A 27,877-nucleotide genomic window follows, 5' to 3' on the forward strand; every position below is an offset into this window, starting at 1 on the left:
AGGGGTTCCTAAGACAACTGTTTCTTGACATGAAGGTCTCTTTACATTACTCTGGTAATCTGAAAGGAGAGTGAGGGCATTGAGATAAAGATACTGCAGAAATTACTTTTGTGATTTTTTTAATGCTCCTGGCTTGATACTTAGGCCGAACTTAAAATGTGGGGGTAGAAAGGAGAAGATGGACTAAAATCTGCACAATTAATACATCTCCATCTGAGTGGAATATCTTTAGCACACAGGGCTTTTGCTAGATAGTAGTAGTTTTCACCTACAGAAAACAGAGATGTTCAAGCAGAAAATACTCCAGGCAATGATTAGAGCCCCACAGCCTATATGAGGACAGGACAGCGATGCCAAATGCTTCTTTGCCCTACATTCTGTGTTTTTCGGTCTTTTATCACAGTAGCATTTCAAAGAACATTATATATAATGRGACTGAATACCAGTTCCAATATAGGATTGCTTACTGGGAGAAACTGTTGGATTTATGTAACTAGGTATTTCACTGTGTCAGTGTATCTTCATCTGTTTGCTGGTGTGGTCTGTATTAGAGCCCTTAGACTGAAGTTCTCCCAGCTGTGTAGCAGAAGGCCTAGCACTGCAGTAGGCTTTTCTTTCTCACTACTCAGTTGGTATAAACTGAGAGAATATGGCCTGGAGGTTCACAAATGCCATTCCCTAATCGGCATAATGGGGCCACTAATGGCAAGTACAAGACTGGATACCTCTAGTTTGTAGAAAGGTTCAAGAGTAGTATGAGCCAACTCTAGGATTACAGAAGAATAACACAAAGGTTACTTAAAAAGTGATTTTTTTTCACTCCTTTAGTTTTCCTCCTTCAGCATCTGAGGGCTGTGGCGAGGGATTCAATTACTGTACTGTCTTCCTTTGAGGGTTGCTATGGGAGGTAGTAGTAGGAGCGAGTTCAGAATATTGCTATATGAATGTGTTTRTGTTGGCTCTCTTAACCTGTGTGAGGAAGGTTTAAATCAGCAATGACATCAATATTGCAAGGCAAAGACTTTGTTCTTGCTTTCCATCAGTTTGTTAGAAACCCTTGTAAGACTGAGGTGTTGTAGATGAGCGGGGTATTCTTGTGGGACTRTGGCTTGTAGTGCAAACATTTCCATTCTTATAGTTAAGCCAAAACAACATGAAGCAAGCTAACATTTTCATTTTATGTTTCCCCTGAAGATTATGAGTTTTTTGAGAGCACTTTGCCACCAACCACCACCACTGTCACTACTACCACTACTTCTACAACAACAGAATCTGAAATTGTCTATCCAGAGACTAGTGTTGTTGGTACCAGTCCTGTGTCAGAATACGATATTGCTGGGAAGAAACGGTTTACTGGTAAGGATATACTTTATGTAGCTTATTACTTGTGCTGCAAATACTTCATGTTCTAGCAAAGTCAGTCTTTAAGCTGAGGCTGCTGCACAAATTTGTCCACAAAACAGCCTGTAGTCCTTGTAAGGACTGCCTCCTGGGAAACCCAAACAGCAGGACTTTGTTCATGGCTTTGACACTTACATGTCTGCATGTGAACTCTCACCAGTGTTCTGAAGCAATGCAGTTCCCTTGTACTTGTTCAGTTTAAAAGTGTTCTGCTTTGTGTTTTGTGTTGTGTTTGGTTTAGCTTAAGTCAGTTAAGGAAACAAGTATCTACTCTGGTGCTCAGTTCAGCTGAACTACATCAGTTTAAATTCACACCAGTAGTTCAGTCAGTGCAAATCTTCATATAAATGTGAATCTTCCTCTGAAGAACCTAATGCTTTTCTGCTGCTTCAGGCAACTGCAGTGATTTCACTCACCTTGCATGAGCATATAGATCAAAGAAGAACTTGGTGTGCTTCATGCAGGACATATGGGAAAGTCAAGGAATGAGTGAAATTTTGGATGTGAACATTCCAAAAAGTAAAACTGATAGATATAAATTTCACTTTACTATTTACAGCTTTGCTTTGTAATTCTAGAAGGAACCCCTAGGTTCCCCCCCTAGAAGGAACGCTACTCACTTCAGAGCTGCTGTGCTTCTGTATCAGAGGAGCAACTCAGGGCCAGACTGGATGGATTCAAGGTGGTAGGAGACTGCATTTCAGTCTTCATCCTAGATTGGTAGCCYCCTGGCAGCCCATTATATACTTCTGCCACTTGAACTGAGGGTCAGGTCAGCTGCTGGGCCAGCTGGGGTTTTGGGYGTAAGTTCAATGGTTTGAGGGGCAACTTTTGACTCTTTAACTTCTTTTCAGTGTACTAGCTCTGTGGCCGTATGGCCTCCAACCATTACATCTCAGGCTTTCTTCATTGTACRTATAACCTATGTAGTGTTTTGCCTGTCAAATCTTGACTGGAATTTGCCGCTTTAGAGCAACCATGTGCAACTAATCAAATGGTATCTCCCCAAGCTGTGGTGGTCCCTATGTATTGCTCAGAGTAGAGAGAGTCGTACTGTTTGTCACTTGATGGTTTCCCTGGTGCTATACATATGTGAAATTATAGGAACACTCCAAAAAGTTTCTAAACAGCATCAGAAAATGAAAAGCAAAATCTTCACTGAAATTGTAGATGTGCACACTGGAAGTTCAGGAAATGAAAGTCTATTTTTTATTGTTAAGGATAAAGTAAGTGATTTGTATTCATGCAGTAGTTTGAACAGGCTGGAGGAGGAGGAATTTTTAAAAGCATCACAAAACTTCATTCTCTTCTTTTCAGGAAATTTTCAGTGTACTTCCCTGCTGATATCTACAAACTGCTAACTAATGCCACCTTTCCTCATCTCTTCCAGCTCCTTATGTGACCTATCTAAATAAAGACCCAGCAGCTCCCTGCTCCTTGACAGAGGCTCTAGAGCACTTCCAAGTGGAAAGCCTCGATGAAATCATTCCTAATGACCTTAAAGAAAAAGAGCTGCGTCCCCTGAAGGCCCCACACAACATCACCGTTGTGGCAGTAGAAGGTTGCCATTCYTTTGTCATTGTGGACTGGGCCAAACCTGTTCAAGGAGACATGGTAACAGGTATTGCAGAAGTAGCAGCTGGTAGCCCCAGCACCTGGAGATGTGGGGCTGTTTCCCTGAGCGGGTTTGGGGGATGGGAGAAAGGAAAGTTTTGTCGAATTAAGATCTTTGCCTTAAATTGAGTTAACTTCTCATAGAAGTTGTCTCTCCATTATAGTTCTCTCAGGAGATGTAAGCTAKTTTCTGAGGAACAAGAAAGGTCTTYCTGTCATCTGTCAGGGCTAGACCAGGKCCAGTAAGATCAGCTCATGCTGGTCTAGATATTTCAAAGGGCTGCATTTTGGAAGGGCTTTTGAACCACAATTCTGAAGTCACCACTTCCTGCTGATACACATGATAACACTTAGCTTGACTGAGCACTTCTGCCCCTTAGCACCACCGAAGGCAACCTTCTGAATATGTCTATTGAGCAGCTTTTGTATGTGGGTTCAGGTCACTCTGAGCTAATGTGACTATTTGKCTGGGGCTGATAAATGCCCCCAGATGTCAGCTGTGAGTGTTGCTGAAGGAACGTAATCTGCCTGCAGATGTATTTCTGGCTAGGCTTTTTTCCGAATCCCTGAAGCCTGTGTTTGCTCCTTCCTGAATGCTAACCAGGAAGGGTGGGAGTGAAGGAAAGGGCTGTGTGGGAACAGGGTAAAGCAGTGTCTCTTGTGGTTTGCCAAAACTGCATGCCCTAGTAGCAGTATCAGTGATGCAGATCAGAACTAAACTGGTCCTATACACAAAGAAATAGTGTGGAGCTTGTAAGAAAGTGAAGAGGGAAATTTAAGCATTTTTTCATATAACAAAGTGTATCAGAGTTGAACTCAAACGGAATCCATGGCCCAAGCTGTGCTTACATTGTTTTACTGAAATTTTGTTCAGATATCAGTCTGACAAGTGAAATTTGGGACAGTTAATCAAATGTGTTAAATTCAATCTCCTTTATCATCCTTAGACCTTTTGAGAGCCCCAGGTAAACCCAAACCCAAAGAAACCCATCTCAGCGTACATTTTGTAGCAGAAGATACTAAGTGTGCTAGTCTGGAACCAGAGAGAAAATACTGTAATGCAGATGCAACATAACATAAATAGTGTTTGAGATAACTTAATTTAACTGATGGTGATGAGAAGGCAGCATAGCAGCAGCAATTTTAAAATGAAAGGCAGAAGTAGTATTTTTTAACTGTGCACTGGTAATTGCAAAGAGGTGTTGAGCAGTATCTATGGACTCAAGGGTGACACTGAGGGAAGTCACTTGTTATATGCTATATTACTTACTGGTTTAGAACGGGTAACTCTTTTAGCCTGCTTTTTTTTTTTTTTTTTTTTTTTTCCCCCAGAAATGTTAGGCATCTGATCACTTTCAAATTCAAAGATGCTTTCACTCATTTTAACCCATAAAATCTACAACACCTAAGATTTAGTCTATCATAAATTTACATGTGGAATCCCTAAAACTACCTGTCTTCCTCATTTACAGGCTATCTGGTTTACAGTGCGTCTTATGATGACTTCTTGAAGAATAAATGGTCAACTAGGACTGCAGGGACTACTCATTTGCCRATTGAGAACCTGAAGCCAAATACACGGTGAGCTTTTGATCCATTGGTTTTCAGTTCTGTTAGGAAAGTAAAACAGGTTTTGCTAATTACTGATTATTTTTCTTGGCCTTAGTATAAATGTCTCAATCTGATCTAGATCTTACTAATTCTGTTTGACAGCAAATCTTGGTTTATAAACAACATGGATACTTCAATTATGTGATATGTGTACCACATTATCTCTGGAGTAGATGACTCTGTGACATGTACATATATTTTTGTATATAAAAACACATAACAGTAATAGAAAAAATCTTAAAGTATTTTGTGACATGTTTTCTTGTAAGGATAGAGGTTACTAAGGGAAGTCCACGGACTGCTGGAGGCAAGGCTAAGACACTCAAGAGGTATAACTCTATGTTTGCATGTTGTCGTTCTCTTCCTGATCACATGCCAGTAACCACTGCTGAAGACAAGATAGTGAAGAGGAGACTTTTGGTTTGATGTAATGTGGCCATTCCCACATATTTGCGTAGCTGGGATTTAATCACCTAAGGGTGATGGGAAGAGGTCCTACTCTATGATTTATTTTCAGTCTCTGCTCACATTAACCCTCCTGCAGGAGGAGGCTTGGAGGTATGTAATAAGGCAGTGGCAGTTGCTCAAACTCAGCTTGGCTGGGGCTTTAGAATTTTATCTTGCAAAAATCTCATGGAAATGGCAAAACAGGCATACATGTGTTGTGYAGTATTGGAATAATTCATGGTGATTGGGTGAAAAATGAATGGGCACAAAGGGGATACTTTAAAATCACTTTTTTTGGCAGCTACTTGGTGTCTCTTCGTATTTTTCTCTTGAATTTTGAGTCTAGAGCACTCTTGGTGCTGTCTTGGACTAAGTGATTCCTCTTCATGTGCTGGTGACTATCATCTGTTACAGACTGGAAGCAGGTGTTGCTGATGCATTTGGTAACATGGGAGTACAGTGGGACTAGCATGCTGCATCTGATGACAAGGTGCAAATCAGAGCATCCATCTGTGAGAGTGACAGAGCACTGGCACAGGTTGCCCAGAGAGGTTGTGGAGTCTCCTTCTCTGGAGACAGTCAAGGCCCGCCTGGATGCAACCCTGTCTAACATGCTCTAAGTGACCCTGCTGAGCAGGAAGGTTGGACTAGATGATCTCCAGAGGTCCCTYCCAACGTGACRGATTCTATGATTCTAGGATTCCTAGAGCAGGCATGCAGGCTCCAAGGCTATGCAGAAGAGAGAGAAATGGTCTCACTAAAATGATCTTTTCTTTTTCAAACAGTTTATAGATAAGGGGAATATTCTGTGGATTAAAAGCAGTTGTTTAAGAATTCAGGTCTTACTTGTTTAAACTGCTATATAAATTCTCATATAGTTAAAAAATATGGTGAATTGCTAAAATCATAACCTTCAACCTAGAAAATGGAGAAGAGCTATTTGAGCCTGCTCTTAAGCTAAAATCTTAATAAATTAACCAAAGCTTATGAAGAGTTTGTTCAATGCAGTATTTGGGTCTCAAATATGACATTGCACATTTTTTCTGATCACATTATAGTGCTTTTTGAAGTGATTATACCCAATTATTGTCTGTTTTGAARTAACTGTAGATGACCGACTGCTCCCAGAGACAGCGCTAGGATGCAAGTTTCCTCATCACCGATAGTATACTGCTGACCAGGAAATGGCTGCAAGGTGTGATGAAAAAAGATTTGTCATGTCCTTGTTGGCTGTTGTGGGAAGGTGCTGAAAGTGGTTCCTTCAGTTCAAGTAATAATAGTCTATCTGAACTGTAAATGAAGATACAGCAGCAGCACATACTGGTGTCCTTTTGATTGCTCAGTCCTTGGTTTGGGCACAAAAGAAAGTAGCTCAGCACTAGAATAGGTTTTCCAGAGAGGCTGGCCACTCTCCACCCTTAGAGATACTCACAGCTTGACTGGACCATGCCATGAGCAATCTAAGCTCAAAGTCAGCCCTGCTGACTACAGATAGCCAGAGGTCCCTTCCATCTTAATGATAYGAGTTTATGCTAAAGCCAGAGTCAAGCAGTCTTCTTGGCTGTTGTGATGTGTCTGGGACAGGTAACATGATGGTCACCTGTTGGTGAATGCTTCAGTCCCATCTGAGTTTTACTGTGCAGATAAAACCGTAAGTTATGGTACTGAACACCCAGTTATGGTACTGAACAGAGACTCTCCTTGTAAAGGGTATAGGATGCGTGACTGTAGTTCACATACAACAGGAACAGACCTACAGATCACATCAGACAGATTTTTGTATTGAGTTTTAGCCCATAGTATAAGCAAGGCTGGAGCTAGTCACTCCTGTATGTGTCCTCATGTGGCACATTTGTAGTTTGAACTGTCGGCTATCAGGAGCAGGGCCCTGGAGGAGAGAGGAGTACAACAGACAGGTCTTGCTCAAGGGGCACAGGTGCACCTGCCTTGCCCCTGCAGCTGCTTTCAGTGGCTCTGAAACATCCAGGCATCACAGTGCATTTTAACAAGGGAGTGCTGCTCCYTTTTTTCCTTCTTGGAGATTTTCCTCCAGCCAGTGAGTTCTGGCAACATCACTTCTCTTCAGGAGAACCAGCATGGCAGCAGTTTTCAGCAATTCCTTAGGCAGGTGTACAAGGGAAATATCCAGCACAGCGCACCTTCAGGATTGAGTATCCATTAAATTAGCAAGTGAACAATTCATGTAGAGGTAGCATAAAYGTACATAATGCATCCAAAGAATTAAAGGACTAGAAATAAGACGTTACAAGGATAAGCTTTGTGCCATCTTATTCTCTTCCATTCTGTCTACAGTGCTGTTCATCACACACTTGTGGCTTTTGCCAATGTATCCAAGAGATACAAAAAGGCAACTGTAGTGAAGATGAACACTCTAGACCTCTTAACACAAGTCCTTAAGAGCTGTGCCTAGTGCATTAAAGTAATTACTTGCATAGCAGGGAGTTGCAATCAGATGTTCTGGATCTGCTAGCGCTGTTGTTAAAAAAATGCCATTTTTCTAAAAGTGAAGAATTACGAGCTACAGTTTATCTCTATGTCTCACCTGCTATAACAAGACAGAAGAGGTCTGAGGTCTCCTAGACTCTGATCCCCCCCCCCACTCACTTTGCCCCTTGCTCAAGCAAGGGAGGCATCTTCCATATACCCCAATGCCCCCTGCCTGGGCTCTTCCATCACTTATATCTCTGCCATTTCCGCCTTCCAGACCCAGCTCCTCACCCCTTCATAGTCTTCCAGTCAAGTGTCCTTCTCCTTTGACCACTAAGGACAGTGCTGAATGCCTCCTATAGCTCCTACTTTCTTGTGGCCAGCATCTCAAGGGCTTCAGGTCACCAGAAAAAGCAATTGGAGTGAAGGTGCCACTGGAATCCTGCAGCTGCTGTCCCAGCCATGCACTGTGCAGGGGGAATCAGTGGGGAACTGAGCTGCCAACCTATCATACTTCTACTGAGATATATGGGAACTCCAAGTTTCAGAAGTTCAAACTTTGGCTGAATTTGAATGGATTTTTATAGGAACAGCAAAAGGCATATCCATGAAATTCATGATTCCCCTGCTGAATTTTAAGGCTCTGTTTCAAAGTAGGGAAATTCAAACACGATTAAAGTGTATTATTTCCCTAGCATCTTTCTAAAGAACAGTGTAATCCATTGGCCTCTATTATGCACTCAGTGGGGGAAATAAAGGCTTCCTGTGGGGTCCATAGTGGAATAGGAGGGTTCTTTCCAATAGGAAAATTGTGAGTTTATCAGCCAATCATCTCATTTCATTCTCCATAGCCACAGATTGAATTGATTGCATATTTTTCATCTTAAAAATAACTCCTTAGCCTCTGGTAAAAAATCTCATGACTAATTAAGAAAATATGACCTGGAGTCTGAAATTARTATAAAAACTATGTGTTTGCATCATGAATGTATTTTGTGAGAAATCTCTGATTAAGTCAGATTTACTGTACACAGATGATGTTGATTCTGGCTATTCTATATGAAGGGTTATTGGTGGTACAAACTGTGGTTTGCACACCATATGAGAAAAGGGTTAACATCTTGGCAGAAAATAGCTCTAGGAGATTTGGAGCTGTCACCATATCCTAGAAGACACTTTGGGGAAAGCATTAGACAAAATTACRGTTCAAAATTCTGCCCACCTTGAGCTTTCATCTATCTAATGATTAGGTTTTACAGAATAAAACAGAAGTCTAAATATGAGATAAGATTTCTTTTCAGGCCTGGTTTAGCCTCCATCTGAGTAGTGGAAGCTTTTCCATTAGCAAAACTCTGGTCAGCTTCAGTGGGCACAGGAGCTGCTTCGTTGGAATAYGTGAATTCCATAAAGCTTACTAAACCTTTAAATAGCAGACTTAATAATGTCTCTTCCACAAACTTAATTCTCAGTCATCACAGAAGAGCAACGTAAAGGGCTGGAAAGCCTCTCAACAACTAAATCCAATCTCCTGCAATTACAAGCATTGTAATTGTTTTCATAAACATTTCAAACTCCCCTTCGAAAGTGATTAGGCTTTTTCCTGCCTTTCTGCTGGAAGGCTGTGGCAGTGCCTCATGGGAGTGATTAGGTAGTCTCGTGATTTTAGGTAGTCTTTGTTTTACCACCATGTCTTCATGACTCATGACTTTCTTTTGCACTTAATTTTTGTTCCCTTCAGGGCTGTTTTGATCCCAGACTGCCTGCTAGTAATACCAGTCTTGTTCATATCCTTTCACAGGAGGTTCTCGAACATCCACTCAGAGCTCATGATTACAGAGGCTTGATCTCCTGGCTCTAGGGCCCAGATGCATTGAAAATTTGTGTTTCCTTTCTATATCTCCATTAAAGCAAAGCAGCATTATGTCCAACAAGCAACATAAGCCACAACTAGTTGCTTTGTATCACCAGAACAGCACAAAACAGATAAGATGTAAACTTGGGAATGAGGCCTCATCTCCTGTGTAGGCAGTAGAGCTGTATAGCCCACACCTGCCTTACAACAGCTGTGTAGGAAACTCCTCTTCCAGCACTGCTCTGATGCCCATTGTTATATATATTTTTAAAGGCTTATGATGTATGTAGTGCTAGCTCATCTTTGATGGAGAGGGATACTTTGCATTAGCCTGTCAGCCTGCAGGCAGCTGATTTATGTGTATTCTCTTCTTGTGGGATTGTAGAGTTGCACCTGGAAGGATTTCAGCCCCTGCTATGCTCTCCACGTRCTTGTGAGGAAGGTGCATGCTGGGCCATCTTGCTTGCCACTCACAGCTTCTGTCCCCTTCCGTCCATTGAACTCATTGCTGGGCAAGTGCATCTGTGCTGGGCTGTCAGGTTGACTTGTCCTCTCCCGTTTCTGGGGCAGGGGAAACCTATGCCCCAGTGGAGGAGGCATGATACAGCCCTTAGCCTTTTAGACACCTCCCTGATTGTCCCTGCTGCCACCAGACAGGGAGCAGGATCTCAAATTGGTGGCTCCTGTTTGGAGCAGGTTGTGGTGAGAGGAGCATGTGGGTCTATTTGCAAATCAGCCAGCAGCTCTGCCCCTCTGGGCAGTGGGGCAAGCAAGGGGGCATGACTAGAAGATTGGGTGATTCTGCGATGAATTAGATTAGGCAATGGACCTGGCTTAAAATGAACACCGAAGAAAATTTTAAAAGGATTAGTTTTCCAGATCAGAGGGCTCTCTGCTTTGCATAATGATGCACAGACATAAATGTGTTAGTGTCAGCACAGAGGCAGTGTGCAATCACAGATTTGTACTACCTGCACTCTACGCTAGCTGGTGACAAGCTACGTGCCAGAAGCTGTACATACAGCAGCCTTAGCGTGTTGCTGTGCTTCAGCTTGCTTGCTGTCAGCAAGGTGCATTCACACATGAGGGTACTGCCTCTGTGCCGTTGTGCATCTTTCACACCTCAGCTGGCTGAGGTCCAGCCACCTCGACATGCTGTTGGAGAAAGTATGGGAAAGTCTTCATGCATGCATTTTGATCGGCTGGAAAAATTATTTGTGGCTAACACACTTTTTGAAAACAGCTGCTTCTGTAATTAGTATGCTGAGTGATTATCTCACTTTGTAGCTGTGAGTGCCAACTATTTATTTCTAACAGAAGGCAGATGCTTTGAATTAGGTCATAAAATCTTTCATTTTGCTTTAAGTGACAGGTATGGTTATATGATTAGTTATATGAATAAAAATAGTACTTACTCATTTTATGTTACAGTTTATTATGACCTTTCTTGACATGTCAGTAGAAGTGGTATATAGCATCTCAAAGGAGGTTTATTTTTAGGAAGAAAAGCTTTTCTTCTCATCTATATTAAGAGTAAACAGTGAGTGGTATAGCATTTGCTGTGATTGTGATTTTTTATGCCTATTMATGAAAATTCATTGCAGTTCTGGTTAAGCAAAGTATTATCAAAACACGATCAGTTACTACATTACAAATTTTATTCTTTCATGTATTTCTTTATTGARTCATGAAGAACAGCTAAGCAATTGATTTGCTATTTCCTGGCATATTCAGCAGCTATAAAGYAAATAAACAAAGATTTTGACTAATTAAACTGTCAGATGCCTGGATCTGGGTAGGGTTTGCCAGTTTAGTTTTTTATTTGTCATRTCTGAAGAAGAAATACAGCCTGACTTCAATATTTTATTGACATTTTTAGTACAGCAGTCATAGCGGTTAAATCACAAATCAGCAAGTCATGAGACCCAGCTCTCTTTCTGGCACTACTGAAGGCTTCTTCTGTATAAAAAAAGCTTAGGAACTAGTCTTCCTTATGTAGAGAAGAAAAATATACTCATAATTTCATCGCTGTTTTTTTTTTGGCCAACAGTCAGTCAGACAGGCTGAACAATCATGTGTCCCAGGTGGCTTTTTATGTATGTAGTAGAGCACCTGAATGCACAATCGCCCTGTTTACATAGGTAATCAGTTATTACATTACATATTAGATACACAACTGCATGTTTTTTCCACACTTAAATAGATAAATTTTGAGTATGAGACTAGCCCTCTTCAGTTGCTTTCTCCTGTATTAAATGTGGACTGTGATACTTCTGTATCTCATGTTTTGAAGATAAAATTAATACAAGCCTATAAAGTGCATTGGAAGTTTCACACAGAAGATGTCATTGTGTTGCAAAGATGCTCTCTAATTATCAGTACTTACCTCTTTGGAAGCAGCAAAAAAATCAGGCATCTATATGGATGTCTTCATTATGCGTTGAATTATTACAAAAATCTAGGCTGCAAAACTTTTTCTCCTGCACTTTGCTCTAGTTAAACCAAATGCTGGGCTAAGTTAGCATGGCTTTATGCTGCACTGTGGCTGTTTCAGGAGCCAGCTTGAGGAGTAGCAGTTGTGTTCCTGGGTTCAGCCTTATGTAGATGCCTGCCCAGGGCCAGGTGGAAAAGGTGTGACCAGGTGAGGAAGGTGTGGATGGAGCGTGTCAGCACCACTGAGTCCTTTGAGAGCAAGGGCCCTCAGCAAATTAATCTGTTGATAGCTGTACTCTGCTCTGTGAAGTGCTGCTAGTGGCCAGAATTGCAGAAGCACACAGGAGACTCTTTGCTCCAGCTACCCTAAAGACTCAGAGGCAGGAAGAGTCAGGAAGTCAAGACCAACAGTCTAACCTCTTGCAAATATTCCTGCCAGCAAAAGGATTGTGCTRGGAATGAGTAGAAAACACCATATTGCTTAATTCCACTCTTTAATGTGGTTTCTTTCTGCCRCTGTGCATTTCTTTTAAAAGAAAGCTGTGAGTCCTTTGCAATCATCATACAGTCATTAATTACAAGCAAAACTGTCTGTAGAAAAGAGAAGTGTAGTGCAAAACACATAGGTTTCTGATGTCAACCATGGGATGCAGCAGGGATACAGGGGACCGTCATCATTATGTGGTGACGGGAGTGGGTCCTTGCAGAGACTCTGATCATGCGTGTGCTTCGGGTCTGGTACCAGTGAGAGTTGATGCTTATGCCACTGGTGGGGCTCAGAATATTCTAGTCCCTGCAGCTCCTGTGCTGAACTCACCTAGTGCACCAGCCTGTGATGCTGAGGGAGTGAGCAGGAAGGTGCTTTGGCATGTTCCCTGGTGATAACCCACCTGTTTCACAGCAAAACTGTGTTTATGTGACTGTCATCCTTCTGCTGAAGAAGTGGATGTTATTTTCATGTCTTTTCAGTGCTTCCATAGGAATTGGTTTCATTTTGCAGCAAAGCAGTTCGTCTTACGTAAAAAAAGGCATTGTTTTTAATAAAAAAACAGGGCAGTTCCTACAGGTCTCTTCCAGTTTATCAGTGTGAATAGATTCATAAACATTTAGCTGRTGCTTAGACAAAACAAGCTGTTTTCAGGAGCCCGAGAGAAGGGATAGGCAGGGATGTCAGGGAGCAAAGACCAGCTCTTCCATGGAGGACAGCTGGCTGGTGAAAAGCCGTAAGGTCTGGCATGGGTTTCGCTTCCTTCCCCTGCTGCYCTTGGATGTTACAACTCAACGTCAATATTCCTTATAAGCTAAGCCCTTTTCTGTCTAGATTTAGCCATGACCTGCAACCTTGCTTGGTTTCCCAAGCTAAGGAGTATCAGACCTGTGACTTGGAAGAGAAATCACCAGAGAAGGTGATCCAAGCGCTCAGTAGCGTTCTCTGGAAGCAAGCACTACGTGGGTCATGCACAGCGTTCACAGGTGCTGCACTTTTGGAGACATCTGCTTTTGGATAAGAGGCAAAGTCAAGATCCAAATGCTGTGTGGATATTAGAGATGCCTGGTCATTTTTTTTCTCTTTATTTCTTTACAGGAATGGTTTTGTGCAAGCAGGCAGGAAAGGAAAACCATAACACAGGCACTTACAAAAAATGCTGTGCCAGAACTTTTAACAGTAATCCTCAATTCTAATTGGTTTTTGCTGGTCTAGATAAAAAGATAAAATGGAAACAACAAAAACATTGTTCTTAAATATCAGGGTAGGCATAAGTAAAAATCATCGTATGTGGAAATGAAACAAAAATGTTCTTAAGCATGTCCTTATTTATATTTTAAAATCTAGTAATTGCTGTGGAATCAATGTTTTAATCTTACTTTCCTTCTCTTTTTGTTTCAGTTATTATTTTAAAGTCCAGGCAAAGAATCCCTTTGGTTATGGACCTGTTAGCTCTTCGGTCTCATTTATCACTGAATCTGGTATGCTTTGCTTTTTATTTTCATCTCAAAGCTGACTTCCTAATAATAGATGTGGCAAGGCAAAGACTGAAATCATCATGGTAATAATGATGATCATCCTGAATTTGCTGCTTTAAGATTCTTTCTTAGGTTAATCATTTGTTTTCAACAAGGGTAGGAAAATAATATGTGCTCCTAATGCCACTATGAAAATGTAAGTGATATTAAGGTAAGCTTCAAGGGAACGAGAAGTAAAATTTAAAATACAAAAGACTACTAAATACAAAATACAAAAATACAGAAGCATTGGGAAGTTCAATGTCTTTGATAGATGGACCAGACGTTTAACAAATTAGCTCCCTAATTGTGAACAGCTGAATGGTTGGAAGCAGTTGTCTCTGGAAGAAATACAGGAAACAACTGTTCCATCAGATGGGCAAAGTTCCCCCTTTTTTTTGACAAAGGGTGCTGCTCTTTCACAGGGCTAATAGGGTGCTCAAGAGCAACACCCTCTACTAAAAATAGGATGTTAAATGAGCTTTTTTTATTCGTTGTTTCTTTTTCTCCCATTGAGCGAAAGGCCAGTAGCCCTGTTGAATAACAAAGGGGAAATTCTTCAATCTTAACTTGAGCAGAATGTCCCTTGGCTTCAAGGACTGCAAATTTGCCCTTCTCACAACACTGGTGTATGCTGTCCCTGTCTTTGCCCATTTCATTTCATCCTATTTTGCTTGCTTCAGAAGATCCTTTAAAAACTGCAGAAGTCAGTCTTTACAGAAAGCAGGTGAAGATGCAACTAAATGGTCCTATAWAACATATTCACTTTTCTAAAAGATATAATACAAGCTCAAGTATATATCCAACCAGTTATTCCATTTCAAATCAGCCACTTGAAGAGCTTTATTTAGCAGGTTAAATCAATCCAATTTACAGTTTTATTTGCAGTACTGATCTTTGATTTGTCATGTGGCCAGAGAACGTGGCTTTCCAGCTGGCACAAGCAGAAAAGCAGTTGCTAAATTTCAAACGAACTGGTGTAGTTACAGTGATGGAATAAATCAGGAGAGAGAGAGAGCTACTGGAGAGAGTCCAGCGTAGGGCTATGAGGATGATCAGAGGGCTGGAGCACCTGCCCCATGAGGAACGGCTGCGAGAGCTGGGCCTCTTCAGCCTGGGGAAGAGAAGMCTGMGGGGGGATCTTATCAATGTGTACAAGTACCTGAAGGGAGGGTGTCAAAGGAACAGTGACAAACTCTTTTCAGTGGTGCTCTGTGACAGGACAAGAGGCARTGGGCAGAAATTGAGGCACAGGAAGTTCCGCCTGACRGTGAGGGGGAATTTCTTCCCTGTGGGAGTGACGGAGCACTGGACCAGGTTGCCCAGAGAGGTTGTGGAGTCTCCTTCTCTGGAGATCTTCAAGACCCGCCTGGATGCAATCTGGTCTAACATGCTCTAGGTGACCCTGCTGAGTGGGGAGGTTGGACTAGATGATCTCCAGAGGTCCCTTCCAACGTGACGGATTCTATGATTTTGTGATTCTATGGTTAGTTCAGAGTGCTCTGCTGATAGAATTGAAAGATTTCAACTGATGAGCAAGGCTCTTTTTTGCTCATTCCTAGCACAATTCTTGTGCTGGCAGAAATATTTGCYAGTGTTTTAACTATTTGCCTGGATTGCTTGACAGCAGCTTGTGATCTTGGGATTAAGCAGCTTATTGAAAATGTTCGCTCTTACAGTAGGTAATGTACTGAAGAGTAAAGAAAAACCTTTGCTCTATTTCACTGAACAGTGAAAGCTCCCTGGAATTTTTTCTTTCCAAAGAGTAAATAAGTATAGTGCTTTTTCTTCAGGTACTTTTTGTTCAATAAGGGCCAGTCAGGAAATGCAATGTAATGCATGAAAACATGTTTACACAGTAGAGACTGCTGAGTTGTTGACTCTATTCCACATTTATTCCTTTATTCTTTCTTTAAACCAGAGAGCATTTAAATTGAGCAGAAGCGATTTACATACTGGCCAATGGACCTTAAACTATCCAGCTGGCTCTTACTGAAATTCTACCACTAGAATAAAAGGAGTTAAAATGTAGGTTACATTTCCTTCTGAAAATTAGGCCTGCAGGTGTCACTTACACGGTATATTCAGAACCCTGCAGTGGACTTGTCTGTCTAATTTGGGGAACTTCTGAAAGGAGGCAGTTAGTTTCAGAGCTGGCTTTGAACTTTGATAGTAGTCTCAATAATTTTTTATAATATCAGAATGAATATATAATCCTGCAGCAAGTTTCTTCAATGGAAAAACCCACTACAATAACAAACAATCCTTAGCTTTGCAAATCGATGGGACTTGAATCTCACATTCATAGTGTTGCCAAAGGCAGTTACTCTGCCACTGACATTTTGGTGAGTGGCACTATATATTTGCTATTATAGAATGAGGTTTGGGACAAAATACTAAAATCTTTCTTTTGTATTTGTTTCATTCTTCTAGACAATCCCCTCCTCATTGTCAGACCACCTGGTAAGTCTTATTCTGGAATTTTTTTCATAAAGTCTATTAAATATGCAAAGCAACAACGTCATTGATGTTAGAAGCATATTAACAGACAGTTTCAGTTACGGGTTTAACCAGAAAMAGAAAGAAATTTATTGTGCTAATTCATAAAGCATTTTCTATCTCAAGACTCCTTTTTCTGGTCTTTGCAAATAAATGTTGTACAGATATATTAGCTTATACGCTTGCTTTTGGCAAGTCTTGCACCTAGTACAACAGCTTTTWCAGCTTTGTAACATAAGCACTAGACTGTATTACTTCTGTATCTGTGTCCTTTAATTGCCTGAGCATAGCTTGAGCAGTGTGATCAGTCTTTCCTTTCTCTAGTTGTTAYGCTCATCTATACTGATTGTCACGCCTTTATAAATGAAAAAAGGATTCAAGGGTTTGTAACTGAGCTGAATGAGAGGGATATGCTGTGAAGCTGTTGAGGTTGCTTTGCATTTCCAGATCTGCCAGCTTTACATCTTGTTTGACTTATTGCACATTCAGCCCATAATCCAGAGAGCTCCTTTCCTGCTGCTAGGAACAACCTTGCTGACATGGACACCGGTGCAGTGATCCCAGCAATCCATGCTTTCCTGCAGAGAARCAGGGAGCAAGGCTTCATGATTATTAGTCCCTCTCAGCTTTCCTAACAAGTTCGGCTGGTTAGTTCTGGGACTTTTTGACTACATTGTTCTCACAATGTCCACTGTCTCCCTTCCCTCTATTTCTTGCTGCGTATATTAGTTATTTCAGCATCCTCCCAGATGTCTCTGATGATGTTCAGATCACTATGTGGCAGTCAGTACGGGAGGCCCCTGAGAGCAGAAAGTGTGCTGTGTCCCTTGTCAGCTTCAGGTTGCTTACTGTCAGTTCTTTTATGGATCTGCTCATGGAAAGGAGAGTTTGGATTTCTTGCATTTTTAGTTTCTACTTCAACTGGACAAAGGAAATATTTTTGTATATTTGTGATGGCAAAGATAAGATAGACTGAAAAGAGGTAACAGAGCTCTGGGAACCYGTGAAAATGAAGAGCATCAGAAAATTCAGCTTAGCTCTTACAGGAGATACTAGATTTATTCTTCAGGATYGTTGGTGAACAAAAGTGATGAACAAAAGCATCTATTACTCATAGCAATAATATTGCCTTCCAGAAATAGATAATTTGTGGCTTTATTCTAAAGAGAAAGYTATGGCCAAAATCATACAATCCTTTGCCCATGTGAGTAGTTTCCTAAAGTCAATTCAGTTACATTTGTGTCCATTTCAGTGRTATTTTGAGAATTACTGATCTGTATTGATGTTTCTCACGTACAAGTGTGTATAAGATTGGATCCATGTGCTTAGTGAGAAGGAGGAAGAAATACTAACACAAAAACCAAACTGCCTCAAAATAGCTCTATGAGAACGAGGCTCTGGTTAGTAGCTAGAAAGAAAACTACTGGTTTTCACAGTGAAAGCTTTTTGTATCATTCCATACACATTAATACAAGAGCCATTTCAGAAGAAGTTATATTCCTTTGGTTAGTATAAAGCAAACATTTGGGCAAGCCAGTTAGAACACTGAATATTTTGCAATGTAATTTAAAAGTTGCCTCTGCAATAGTGTTCTGGACAGAGGTCCTCAGAAAAGGTCTCTGTTGTTTTCTACTGTAATCTAATCTGTTTTGATGTAATGTGAGAAAACAAAAGAGAAAAGTGGATTTCTCATTGCATATTTTTAACAAAATAGCAAGAGCAGACTTTATTTCAGTCTGTTACTTCCTGCAGAATTTTTAACATCTGTTCTTTAGCAAAAGGATTAAGTTTTGTACTTAGTGTTAAAATGCAAGTGACTATTCAGGTAATGTCACTGACCTAACATCAGGCTCTATTTAAAAAGGAAACTGAATATATCCTTATCTTTAGGTACAGGAGATGTCTTGCTAAAAGCAATGAGACTGTTTACTTACAACTATAATTCAGCACATACAACCATATTTTTTACCATTTTAACTTATTGACTGCTGCCCAGAAGGATTTTAATCAAATTCCATGCCTAAATATTTTTTTTAAAAATATTTGTTCTTGAACTTGGATTTCTGGATATAAAATGTCATCATCATGCATCAATCTGCTCTAACATTTGTTGTTTTAAAACRTATTGTGAAATGTTAATCTCAACAAAACTCAGACTAAAATGCTTAAACCTGTCCATAATATTCAATTCATTTCTTCAAGGTGGTGAACCTATCTGGATCCCATTCACTTTTAAATATGACCCCACCTATTCAGACTGCAGTGGCAAGCAGTATGTGAAACGAACTTGGTACCGAAAATTTGTAGGAGTGGTTCTTTGCAACTCCCTAAGGTACAAGATTTACCTCAGTGATGACCTGAAAGGTAGGCACCAAGACACCGATATTTTTCTAAAGTATGATTAGTTGATGTCATCTCCATTTTCTCACTTGTCTTCATTTCTGTCTGAGTCTGCCTGCTTTTGCACTGACAACATTGTGCTTATCTCTTGGCATTAGCTTTCAGGCAGAGCTCTTTAAGCAGAAGACAGTGGGAAATTTCACTTGAAAAGCCTGTGTGCATTTATATTCTAAGCAAGCAAAGTGCTTTGTGCTGTGAAAACAAAGCTATGCTCCCCCGACATCTCCCTGGGAAGTCTCACACTTGCTCCATAGGCACGTGAGCTGTGGTTGCATGTGGTGGCAGAGAGCAGTATACCCTAGAGATCCCCAGGGCCGGTCAGAGTGGAGAGCAGCAGAGAGGGGCACTGGTATTACACTGACAGGGTGAGCAGTACTGCTAAGAGTTAACAGTAGCTCTTATTGGGATGTATTTCCTGAGAGATAATGACAAAAACTTTCATATTATAGATTCAGAGTACTGAGATTATAGCTTTTCAGACTATGCTAGTGCGTTATTTTTATGGCTGAGCATTTGCATTATTTGAAGATAGTGTTTGAATCTGTAATAAACAGTTAGGGAAGCAGAAYCCACACCGTCTATTAGAGCTTTCATCTGAGACTACTGTCAAGCTGACAGATAGCATTGGCATATGGAGCTGTTTTTACTTTCTCATTACRCATTGAGATGACTGGTGTGGTTGAAATTCCTTCCACCTGACATCTGTGCTGCAATGTATTCCATCCATGGACTTGTAAAATGGGGAATATTCTTTACTGATCTAGAAAACATTTATCTTTCCCTTAATTCCCCTTGGCAAAGGTAGTGTTCTCCCTCTTCTCAGCCACTGTTTGTTCAGTGATGTATTGCTGTTTGTTGCTGAAATACTTRGCTGATTTCTCTCTCATATCTGTTTTCCTGACAATAGAAGAGCATCCTAAACTAAAATAAGACTCTATGTAATGAYGAGTAAAATAATCTATCCATGTCACCCTTCAGACACCTTCTATAGCATCGGGGACAGCTGGGGAAGGGGTGAAGACCACTGCCAGTTTGTGGATTCGCACATGGATGGAAGAACAGGACCTCAGTCATACATTGAAGCCCTGCCCACCATCCGAGGTGCAGTAACGCGGGAGTACAATGCTGGGCGGGTGCTGTTTGCACAGTCCAAATTAGGGGGTGTGAGAGTGGGACACAGAGGTTGGCTCCTTGTCCACAGCTGCTGGCACTTCTCTGAGGAGTCCTACTGATGCAGGATGAGATGATGAGATGATTTTGTATATGGTTTAATGGATTGCAAAACCACAGGGGCTTGTGGGCATTGAGAGAAAGACAGGAAGGAAGAGAGAGATAATACAAATAATTGCAGGAACAAAATATGAAAATAGAAAGGAAAAAAAAGTATACTTCTATGAAACTTTTCTCACAGTTATGAGATCTGCCTCACTACAAAGGACTGAAACTCTACCTCATGGTACAAATGACCAGCTACAGCTATGCAAATAAGGCTCTTGCAAATTGTTTCTGACCAGTTCATTTGGTGCAAAACACGTTGGAGAATGTAGTGATTTAAGGTCAGACTGCAGGACTTTTATTATGGCCTGGTAGATCATCTCCATCCTGGTGAAATTCTCTTCTTGAAGCTGAGTAAATTGCTAGACTAACATAGCCAAGAGAGTGACAGCTTGCCCAACAAAAGGAACCTAATTGTGAAAATCAGCCACTCTGAATCAGTAGATTCAGATTATTCAGTTAACTTTAATGGTTTTCTTGCTAAGTTGTTTCTTAATATTCTTTTCATGATGGCTTTACCATGAAGAAACTCAAGTAGTTACTGACATTTATATAGCACAAGAAAGTACTGCATTTGTCCATTCAAAATAAGTTAATCCAGTTGTGTATTACTTAATCTAGGAGACAGAGATACAGAGCACACAAAAATTGTATTATTGGCATGATAGTCAATGTTTCAGATGTTCCAGTGCATAAAGTATGCAGAAAAGAATGCTGCGCCTTTCTTAATGCTTTAAGCAGTTACATTCTTTCTACAGATGATGGAGAAGGCTATCAGAAGGAGGAAAAAAGGGCTTAAATCCATATTTACTGCATGAAATGCTACCTTTTTGTTTTCTGATAAACTGATTATCAGTACTCTCTTGGGCCTTACGAGGTAACATGATCTAATGGCAGTTTTTGTCCTGGAGTCCGTTATGAATGGGAAATGGCTTGCAAACTTTGTAATTGCTGCTGAAATACAGCCACTTTTTTTGCTGTGAAATTCAGAAGCTCTTTGGCAGACCACAGAATTATACAATAGTTCAAGAGATTTTTGAATGATGAAACCAATCAAAACTAGAAGAAATRTAAAGAGTCAGAGTGAAATCATTCAAAAAAGATCTAGGACAAATACCAGGGCTAGTAAATCTCTTTTTGACAAAACTCCCCAGCAGACTGCTTCCTAGTTTTGTCTGGCTGTGGGATTGACTCTCATGGCATCTGTTTCTTTTGTCAGGTTACTTTTGTCTTTATCTTTAAATGCAGAAATGGGTATTTTTCTTCCTACAGGGTATTACCGTCAGTACCGCCAGGAGCCTGTATCRTTTGGACGCATCGGATACACAACACCCTATTACTATGTGGGCTGGTATGAGTGCGGCGTGCCTATCCCAGGGAAATGGTAGCCGTCTGCTTTTCCATCCCAGGCGGGACACGCTGGCCATGCTTTTTCGAGTAGAAACTGGAGGACTGTGAGCAGCTGTTTCGGAAAGAGAAGAAAAGAGAAATGAAGCAAACCGGGAAGGACCAGCTGCTCAAGAAACCGCTGTCAAGCCAAATGTGGCCCCACTTTATCAGCCGAAACCTGTCGTGCTGCTTGATTTCTCTATTTAGGAGCATGGACAGGATTTATGTATGGTGTCCTACCTTCCTTCTCTGGGTTTTTAAGGCACCAAGAGGTGGTTGCAATGTGCACAACCTGTGAAAACTAAACCTGTATTAGTCATGAAATTTTGGAAGTCTCTTATATGTTGCGGGATTGACCTAAGCATGCTGTGCTTGCTTAAAGGAATGCTCAACTGTGCCCCTGGCTGCCAGTGGCAGACTTGGCCGCTGCCCCAGCTGAGCGCGGCGCTGCAGGGCCCCACTATACGGTCATGCCATCCACCAAAGGCAATATGTTCTCCTGAAGACTTACTCTGTGGGTTTGCCCCTTGCTGGACTAAATACCAGGTCACAATGTAAATTCACTTTTTMTATCTATCTATCTATCTATATAAATACAGTACTGTACATCTGCAGAAGTACTGCTTAGAGATGCTGAGAATTTCTTGTTTACTAGATAAATATGTTTGGAGWTTTTATGTAAAGGGTGCTGTTAATTCTTTAAGATATTACTATGCACAATATATTAACCATGGAAAGAGCTGTGTTCTTCTTCTGAGTACTGTTGAACTAACATTTGACGTATTGATCAAAGACCTATGTCAAGCTTTCTTGGCAGCCTTAGGACTGGATGTTCAATAGGAGTCCATCCCTCTACCCTTTTTAGCGTGGCACTGTATAGTTTAGCAAAAACACTTATCCAGCAGTTTATCAGCATCAGTTAAACTTTCTATCCTTTACAGTTTAAAAGGTTTAGTGCAACATTTCTTTGATCCATTCTCATCTTACTGATATGTTATTTATTCCTTATCAGTATCTTTCATTTCGCTGTGCAAAGGCATGAGACAAGCAACTTTCAAATTGGAAAATGGTTTTAACTAATTTCCCCCCAAAAAAGAAATCTGAGACTAATTCAACTAGCAGGAAAATCCTTTGAATTTGATYCACCCTGGGGACGAATTGGGATACATTTCCTCCAAGATACTACAGAAGTCTCTTCCATCCAAATCAGAAAGCAAAAGTTGGCTTGGCTGAAGCGCACGATGATCTTAATCAGGCATTTGGATACTTGCAGTAATACAGGATTTTAGTATTCCTTCTGGGCAGTTTGCTTTTAGGGTTTACTCTATAACTACTACGGTCTTACCATGTTCTTGTAACACCTTAGCAACCTTTACTCATGTTAATGAGATTCCARCATTCTGAGGGCCTGGGAGAATAGCAGCATACCTGAAGGACAGGTCCCGTCCCTGGTCTACTGACCGCTCTCATTCTAGTTTACATGCAGTATAAGACTAATGTCTTTTCAGTTGCTTCTTGTAGTTACTGTAAATTGTATGGGGAGAAAAGGAGCTAAAATAATTAAAAGTGCCTTTTATTTTTCACAGTGATCTGGATTTGAACATTTTAATTGTTCTCAAATACTTTTGCTTCACTACAGTGCTGAATACATGTTCTTGAACTATAACTGTTTTCCCTAATAAACCTATGATACATGGTTTCATTTCTRTTCTTAATTTCATCCTTTTTTGGTCATCTGTGTCAAGTAATCTGACAGACAGACAAATTGTTAGATACCAGAAAGTCTTTCCTGGGAGAGGAGAAGGTGCCAACTTTTTTTTAAGGGAATGAAAGCATGTAGGTGCATTGTCCCCTTAAGAAGATGGTTATGAATGGCTAGCATGGGTTTACCAAGAACAAGTCATTCCTGACCAGTCTGTGGACAGGGGGCATATCATTTACCTTGACTTTTGTGAGGCTTTTGGTGTAGTCCCTCATAGTGGCCTTGTAGCCAAATTGCTGAGATACGGCTTGGGTACTTGGTCTTTAAGGTAGATGTAAAACTAGTTGAATTGCCAGGCTCAAAGAGTTGTGATCAGTAGTGCAAAGTCCAAATGACAGCTGGATACCAGGGCCACCCCTCAGGGTCAATACTGGGGCCAGTACTGTCTAATGTCCTGGACAGTGGGATGGAGTGCACCACCAGAAAGTGTGCAGCTGATACCGAATTTGAYGGGGAGGAGTGGTTAATGTACTGGGGACAGAGCTGCTATTCAGAGAGACCTTGATAGGCTGAAGAAATGGGCTGAAAACAACCTCATGAAGTTCAATAAAAGAAATGCAAAGTCTGGAATGTGGGATAGAATAATGCTCTGCAGCAGTACAGCCTAGGCTCTCTGTCTAGAAAGCAGTTTTTCAGAAAAGGCCTTGGGGGTCTTTGTCGGTAAGTTGAATATTAGTCCTCCAGAGATCACCTCCAACTTTATTCAGTGATAATTCAGTGATTTTTTACAATTCCAGAGCATATATCCAATAAAAAATAGATTTTTTCTTTTATTAAATGAAAGTAATGCCTTGGCCCACAGCCCAGTCTTTAGCTGGTGTGAATGGGACTTGTGCCAGTGACTTGAAAGAGCAGGGCCCAGTTGCTCTAGATGATAGTTTGGCCTACTGTTTAAAGGTGATATTCCCTACCCAACAGCCAATGCATTCTGCAATTTCTCCTTCAGAGGCCACAGGTGCGTTTTGTTTTGTTCAACTGCAGAGATCTGTTTCCTTCATTTGCCTGCTGGAAGTGCCTCTGTCCCAATCCCAGTTCAGGGATGTCACTGTGAGTGAAGAACTGAGGCTGTAATTTTCTTTCCCCAGCTTCAGCTGAGAAGCAAGTGGGACTTGCTGGGAGTAAGGGCCAGCGGGTGCTGCTCACTGTTCCTACCCAGTGTAGATCTTCTGGGAGACTAAACCAGCTGGGGTGAAGTCAGCTGTAAGATACAACAGAGAAATGCATGAAATGCTATAGTATACAGTATGTTCCCTTTGCTTCAGGGTCTAGATAAGTCTTATGTGCTGTATGAGGTGATCAAACGAACATATTTACATCCTCTGCCCAGTGAGTAGGGTAGCTCATTATCGTGATAGCCAGTTTCTCAAAGAGATGATGCTGTTTTGCACACTGCTCTTTATTTGTCTAAGAGATGGCAGAATTAGGTAACCAAAGCCATGTGGATTGGGAAAGGCACTTCCCATCTAGAGCCTCTCTCCAAGCCCCTGGAAATGCCCTGACCATGGGGCCACCTTCCCCTTTCATTTTTCCTTCTCTGCTCTCCTTGTGACAAGCTGTTCCTGCTGCGCTGCAGTAGGGACCAAACTTCACCCTGCAGCACAAGGAACAGTGTGTCTGGTCAGAGGTAAGCCTGATCTCAGTCTAGCTGTACAGACTTGTGACTGTGTTACATGGCAAGGAACATTGTACTGCTCTGAATGGTGCTAATGGGAGAGGGATGGGTCTGTCCTTCCGCTAGCTCTCCTCACTGGCAAATCCACAACTGCATCTGGTCTCCAAGCCCTCAGCACCAGCTTGGAGAACACTGTGTCCCTTCGCAGGCTCTGGCTGGTGGTGTACCAACACTATCTTCTTGTCTGAATAGTCCTTGAGGGAACAGGATGGAGAGGGAGGATCCCCACAGAGAGCAAATATACACAGCTTGTGTCTGCATTGCCTCTAGTCCAAGTCTCTCTGGGGCAGTGGGATATGAAGGCCCTGCCCAGTGTGGGAATTATATAAAGCTGAAAAATAAAGAGAGCAAAACACAACGGGGGAAGGAATGGGGAGACTAAAGACAGAAGAAGGGGTTGCTTGAAACGTTGTCTGGTCCTGGTCAGTTCCAGATGCTAATCTCCAATCACTGTACCGTATTTTTGTGAGAAATGGGATTTCTGCCTGAAAGGCAGCAGTAACAACAAGTATGTGAGAAATACCAAGGGTTCTCCAGGGCAGCCAGAGCCAGTCATGGGGACCAAGGATGAGAACAGAAGAGCTCTTCAGTGATGAAGGAAGCATTGGGTTTCATTTGGAAGATAGCTGAAGGCCTTCACAGGAGGTCACCCAGCCCACTGAACAATGTAAAACCTTCCTTGTGGTTCCCTCCCTAAAAGAAGCTGTATTATTTTTTGGACCCAAACTGTATGTCCTTTTTTCTAGCCAAGCAGATAGACATCATTCATGTGAAGAGTTGCCTTCCTCTGAGAGAAGAGAATGAGGTAAACACCAAAGAAAATGAGGTCAATGCTGCAGCAGGCCAGCTCTGCTTCCCGAGGCAAGGCTGGCATCAGTGAATGTCTAAAAAATCCCATCCCTGGAGAGCAGCCAGTCTGCCTGAGGAGCCTTGGCTGGTAACATTTGAAAACAAAGCCATGCCTTGTATCGCTGCTCTCTTTCTCATCATATTTTTGTGGCCCTTAAAGCAGGAAGCACTCCCCCAGGACCTGTGCCGCATCATCGTACTGATTGCACCACAACAGCCAGTGAAAAGTACTGCTCCGATGGGAATGAACACTGGGAGCAGAATAAGGACAGAATTGTAGCTGATGTGTGAAAATCATGGAAGTCACATGTCAAAGGCAACAGCCTCTGCGCCTTGTCCTTGAGTGCTAACAGTTGCCATTACTCTTTAATGCCAGTTATGTTGCTTCTTTACCCAGTGCTGAACACAGTCTGAATAGCAGAAGAAATGCTTGGGGAACTGCCACCAAAGAAGCACCAGCAGCGTGCCCATGTGGTGATGATTGCCAGTCATATCTCAAGCAACCTTAGCAAGGACATAGCAGGTTCAGCAAAGAAATTAATCCCCTCTGTTAAGCACACGTGGGTCCTGTGGGCCCCCTAGTCTGAGAGAAAAAGGAGTGAATTAAGGTGAGGGTCACTGCAATGGTAGAGAGAGTGGGAGCATGTGATGTGTAAGAAGAGGCTGCAAACTGGGTTTGCTCAGCCTGGGAAAGAAAGGCTTAGGGAGGGGGTGTCTGATTCCTGACTTCTACAACTGAATGGGGGTTGTAAGGAAGATGGAGCCAAATATTTCTCAAAGGCATACAGTAAAAAGACAAAGGGTAAGGTGCATGTTGTAAACTGCAACAAGTAAAATTCCAGTGAAGTATTAGGAAAATGTTTTTGCTGGGGGGGTGGTCAAATACTGGGATAGGGGCCTGGAGAGGTAGGGGAAAATCCATCCCTGAACATACTCGTAACATAACAGAGCAGGGTCCTCATCAGCCTTTTCCACCTTTTCCTAATCTGACACTGACCTTGCTTTGAGCAGTTAGTTGGCTGGACCTGACTTCCAAAGGTTCCTTCCAGTCTGACATAATGTATAAGTTTTGACTAATTTCAACTACTACATCATGCAGCCAGCCAGATGAAATTAGAACCAAAATATCATAGAAGCAAAGCTCAAACTCCAAGAAATTTTCATGTTAGACTTACTTATTGGACTTTATTACAGAATGACAGAATTGCTGAGGTTGGAAGGGACCTCTGGAGATCATCCAGTTCAAACCCTGCTCAAAGTAGGGTCTGCTAGAGCAGGCTCTTCAGGCCTGCATCCCCGCAGGTTTTGAATATTTCTAGGAATGGAGACTCCACTAGCTCTCTGGCCAGTGCTCAGTCACCTTCACAGTAAAAATGTCTTTTTTTCATGTTTAAATGGAATTTCCTGTATTTCAAGTTGTGCCCTCTGCCCCTTAGTCTTACTGGATGCCAGTGAGAAGATTCTGGCTCCATCTTCTTCACTGCCCCCATTAGGTTTTTATAAACATTGATCAGATTCCCCTCTGAGGCTTCTCTTCCCCAGGCTGAGCAGTCCCAGCTCTTTCAGCCTCTCCTCCTACAAGAGATGCTCCAATTCCTTCATCATCTTCATGACCCTTTGCTGGACTCACTCCAGTGTGTCCACATCTCTCTTGTACTGGAGAGCCCAGCCAGCACTAGACACAGCACTCCCACTGTGGCCTCCCTGGGGCTGAGTAGAGGGCGAGGATCACTTCTCTTGACCTGCTGGCAACGTTCCTCCTAAAGCAGCCCAGGATGCTGTTGGCATTGCCCTATGCCTGTCTTTCTCAGCTATCTCTTTCTTGGCTCAGTAGTGTCTTATGAATGAACATATTTCTCCCTTGTACCTCACAAGCCCTACAAATGTGCAGAGTCCTGAATCCATCAGCCTTCTTGAGCTCTGACAATTTCACATGTAAACAGGCAATTGTCATCTGCCATAGCATGAGTTAGGGTCTTGGCCAACACCGTCACACTGAAGGCCAAGCACTGATCCCTCTTTTGATGAAATCATTCTTCTCTTCCTCCCCTTTGCTCTCAAGAGAGAAGGTGTCTCTGGATGTAGAAATGAGCAGTATGGGAGCCATTTCAAAACTTTCAGATGTCCCCCGCATATATAATTAGCCAAGTCTAGCTTTCATGGCTGATTACTAGTTTGGCTGTATGTCTTTCTGCTCTTTTTTTTTTTTTTTTTTTTTTTT

At 41.7% G+C, this 27,877-nt stretch overlaps 1 protein-coding gene across 1 annotated transcript in view; it reads left to right on the forward strand.

Moving 5' to 3' along the window:
* The window catches only part of FNDC1 (fibronectin type III domain containing 1), a 50,381-nt gene extending 27,306 nt beyond the window's left edge, over positions 1–23,075 (forward strand). Inside the window, exons 12-19 of the mRNA XM_085317729.1 lie at positions 1,195–1,356; positions 2,792–3,022; positions 4,488–4,596; positions 13,695–13,774; positions 16,244–16,273; positions 18,512–18,673; positions 19,688–19,810; positions 21,257–23,075. Coding sequence (XP_085173855.1) covers positions 1,195–1,356; positions 2,792–3,022; positions 4,488–4,596; positions 13,695–13,774; positions 16,244–16,273; positions 18,512–18,673; positions 19,688–19,810; positions 21,257–21,372 — 1,013 coding nt within the window. The 3' untranslated portion in view covers positions 21,373–23,075. The remainder of the gene's footprint in view (positions 1–1,194; positions 1,357–2,791; positions 3,023–4,487; positions 4,597–13,694; positions 13,775–16,243; positions 16,274–18,511; positions 18,674–19,687; positions 19,811–21,256) is intronic.
* The last annotated feature ends 4,802 nt before the right edge of the window (positions 23,076–27,877 follow it).

This window comes from Rhea americana, unplaced genomic scaffold (genome assembly GCF_003343005.1).
Source record: "Rhea americana isolate MKP2758 unplaced genomic scaffold, rheAme1 scaffold_500, whole genome shotgun sequence".
NCBI classification, from domain to species: domain Eukaryota; kingdom Metazoa; phylum Chordata; class Aves; order Rheiformes; family Rheidae; genus Rhea; species Rhea americana.